Source organism: Henckelia pumila, chromosome 3 (genome assembly GCF_033568475.1).
Source record: "Henckelia pumila isolate YLH828 chromosome 3, ASM3356847v2, whole genome shotgun sequence".
In the NCBI taxonomy this organism is placed as follows: Eukaryota; Viridiplantae; Streptophyta; class Magnoliopsida; order Lamiales; family Gesneriaceae; genus Henckelia; species Henckelia pumila.
This window is the reverse complement of record NC_133122.1, coordinates 144974249-144977567: the sequence shown is the minus strand read 5'-3', so window position 1 is coordinate 144977567 and position 3319 is coordinate 144974249. Positions and strand designations below refer to the sequence as shown.

Here is a 3319-nt window from a genome sequence, read left to right as displayed (position 1 = left end):
ATAATGATAATTTTATAATAATTGCTACAACTTCAATATTAATAATTGTTGGGAAATTTAGTTTTGGTATTTACAAAAGAAAGTCAAACTACTTGAGCAACTATAAAAAAAGACTAAACTGATATTCAGGAAATGATGATGTCTCTATGACCAACATATACAGTTTACGTTGCCAAACTGAATCACTAAATTGAACCATCAACGATCGCGCTAAAAGGGATACAAAACAGTTTACCTCGCTAAGCTGATTCCATCAGTTTACCATTGCCAAACTGATTGCTTCAGGGATACAAAGCAGTTTACCGCGCTAAACTGAATCCATCAGTTTATCCTTGCCAAACTGATTGCTTCAGGTGTCCACAACAGTTTACTACCGTGCTATTTCCGGATAAGATCATCCGTACTCTGACATCTCTGCAGAAGGTAGTGCCGCGATACTAAGGGAATGTCGGCTCCAGAAATCGTTGATGATAGTGACAAATCCAACGGGAATAATTCAAATCTTATCAGAATGACAATTCAAACTTATGACCGTTGGCAATCCAAAGGATATAAATAGAGATCTTGATCAACATCAGAAGCAGTGAAAAAATACGCACTGTAAACTCTGTCATTCTTACGAAGAACACGAAAAGCTCTTTTCGATCAAGATCCGATCAAGAAACTCAAAGCACAAACGTTCAAAAGCATTATTCTGATCATTGAAGGGTCGATCTTTGTGCTAAAAACTTCGAGTTACATTTACTCTATTGTTATATCAGTCTAGGACTGAAACTAAGGTGTCATACTAGGAGTTCTTGTTTAGGCGGTGTTTAAGTCCTAAACTGGATTGGGTTTGTGCAAATTACTTGTATAAATCAAAGTCTTCTAGTGAAATCCTTCCGAGATGGAAGAAGGGGTGACGTAGGAGTGTTTGAAATCTCGGAAAATTCATAAACAACTACTCGTATCACTTGATTTTACTCATCACCAACACACAACCTAAACTGATATTCACTCAGTGTTTTAAATTTGCAGTTTAATATATTTTCGCACATATTTTGTTTGCCAAACTGCATTCGACACTAAGATAAGTCTCGAACTCACTCCTTAAACCGATTGAGTTCAATATTTCCTACTAAACTGCTTGAAAGTATATTCACCCCCCCCCCCCCCCCCCTTCTAGACTTTCAACCGATCCTAACAAGTGGTATCAGAGAGATTATTATCTTATTTTAATTAAAGCACTGAACCAAAATGACTTCATTCAGCAAAATTTCTATGTTCTCAAAGGAAGACTTTGATGACTGGAAGATTCGTATGCAAGCACACCTATCAGTACTAGACGATGACATGTGGATTGTTATCACTGATGGACCTCTTGCGATCACCAAATTCAATACTGATATAGCTCTTTCTGGAGGTGGTCCACAGTACATTGAGAAACCAAGAATTGAATGGACTGCTGAAGACAAAAAGAAGGCAAATCTTGATAATGTGGCTAAAGATATCTTGTATAAAACTCTTGACAAGAATACCTTTAGCAAGATCAAGACATGCAAAACTGAAAAAGAAATTTGGGAAAAGTTGATTCAACTTTGTGAAGGAAATGAACAGAAGAAGGAAAACAAACTGTCTGTATCCACTCAAAAATTTGACAACATCAAGATGAAACCAGGTGAATCAATGACAGAATTTGATGAGAGAGTAAGCAGCATTGTTATTGAGCTTAATGGATTGGGAAAAACATATCCCAACAGAGAAGTTATTCTCAAGGTAATACGAGGCCTTCCTAAAGAATGGGATGTGAAGACAATGGCCATGAGAGAATCGAAGGACTTGAACAAACTGGATCTGCATGACTTATTTGCAGACTTAAAGGCCTATGAATTCGAGTTGCAGACTCGGGAAGAAGATCAGTATACCTCACAATTAACTAAGGCCTTGACTGCAGTAAAAATAGAGTCACCAGCCAAATCAGAAAAATCAGCAGATCAACTGAGCAGTGATTCCATGTCTCTGTTTGTGAAGAAATTCGGCAAATTCATCAGAAGAAACCAAGAAGGATCCCACAGAAGAAATTTTCAAAAGAAAAAGACAGTCGAAGAACCAAGAAGTTGCTTCAACTATGGGAAAACATGGCATTTCATTGCTGATTGTCCCAAACCAAAGAACTTTGACAAAAGGAAAAGTTCAAGGAATGACAGACACACCTCAAGACAGAAACATGAAGCATTGGTCGCAAAGGACAACAAAACCAAGTGGGCAGAAACAGATAGTGATTCAGAGGAATCAAATTGCTCATCCAGTTCCAGTGATGATGAAGAAAAGGTCAAGTGTCTTATGGAAAATGATCATGAGCTTCCATCCACTAGTGAACAGGTATTTGATTTCAGTTCTAAGGAATTTACCAGAGAGGAACTGATCAAAGCTCTTCATGATATGGAAAATGAGTATCATCAACTGTCCTTAGCATTCGATGAAGTCAGAGCCAAGCAAAAGGATCCGCAAGATACCTCAACTGAGCCCTCCTGGGAACAATCAGTTGAGATAAACTGTCTTGAAACAGATATTGTTGTGCTCCGAACTGAGAATGAACAACTCAAGTTTGATATCATGAATCTTACAACAGAAAAACATAACATGGATGAATTAGTAAGATCACGGAATAAATCTTCGAGCCTATTGACAAAAATGAATGATTCACAAAGACCTCTCTATGACAAAACTGGTCTTGGATATGGGAAGACAGTGGAAACTGGTGAGTCAAGTACTCTACCCAAACTGAACATGTGCAAAGGCAAATACATAAACTTTGTACGAGCAGTTAGGGAAAATGAAAATGAAAACCTATCCCGATGACTTGGCAACAAATAGAGCAGATGAACAGGAAAAGATTTGGTATTGGCTTCAACCCTCATGAAACTAAGGTAGAGATTTCTAAAAGTCCTAAATGGACTAATGCATATCAATATAATCCCATGAGAGGAAATAGAAATCAATATCATAATCAACGTCCAGTTCAAAAGCGATATAGAAACTTCAAAGACACTGGAAAAGGCAAACAACATATAGTTTCACAAGCACATCACACTCCACCATCTAGAGCATCTAACTTAGTACGCACCTATAGGAACATAAAAACTGGTAAACTGGTTAAAGTATTCCAGGTTTGGGTTCATAAAGGAATAATCCCTCGTGGACCCAAATAGATGTGGGTACCAAAAGTTATTCAACTTTGTGAATGCAGGAAGCAGGTATCAAGGAAAAGGAAGAGGAATCATGGTACTTAGACAGCGGATGTTCAAGACACATGACTGGAAATGATAAACTACTGTCT

The 3319-nt window shown here is 37.7% G+C and overlaps 1 protein-coding gene across 1 annotated transcript; it reads left to right on the top strand.

The window, feature by feature from the left end:
• Window positions 1–1236: 1236 nt before the first annotated feature.
• On the top strand, window positions 1237–2841 carry LOC140889677 (uncharacterized). Its single transcript, XM_073297399.1, has one exon. It carries the CDS (start codon window positions 1237–1239, stop codon window positions 2839–2841), a length of 1605 nt encoding a protein of 534 aa, XP_073153500.1.
• Window positions 2842–3319: the final 478 nt, after the last annotated feature.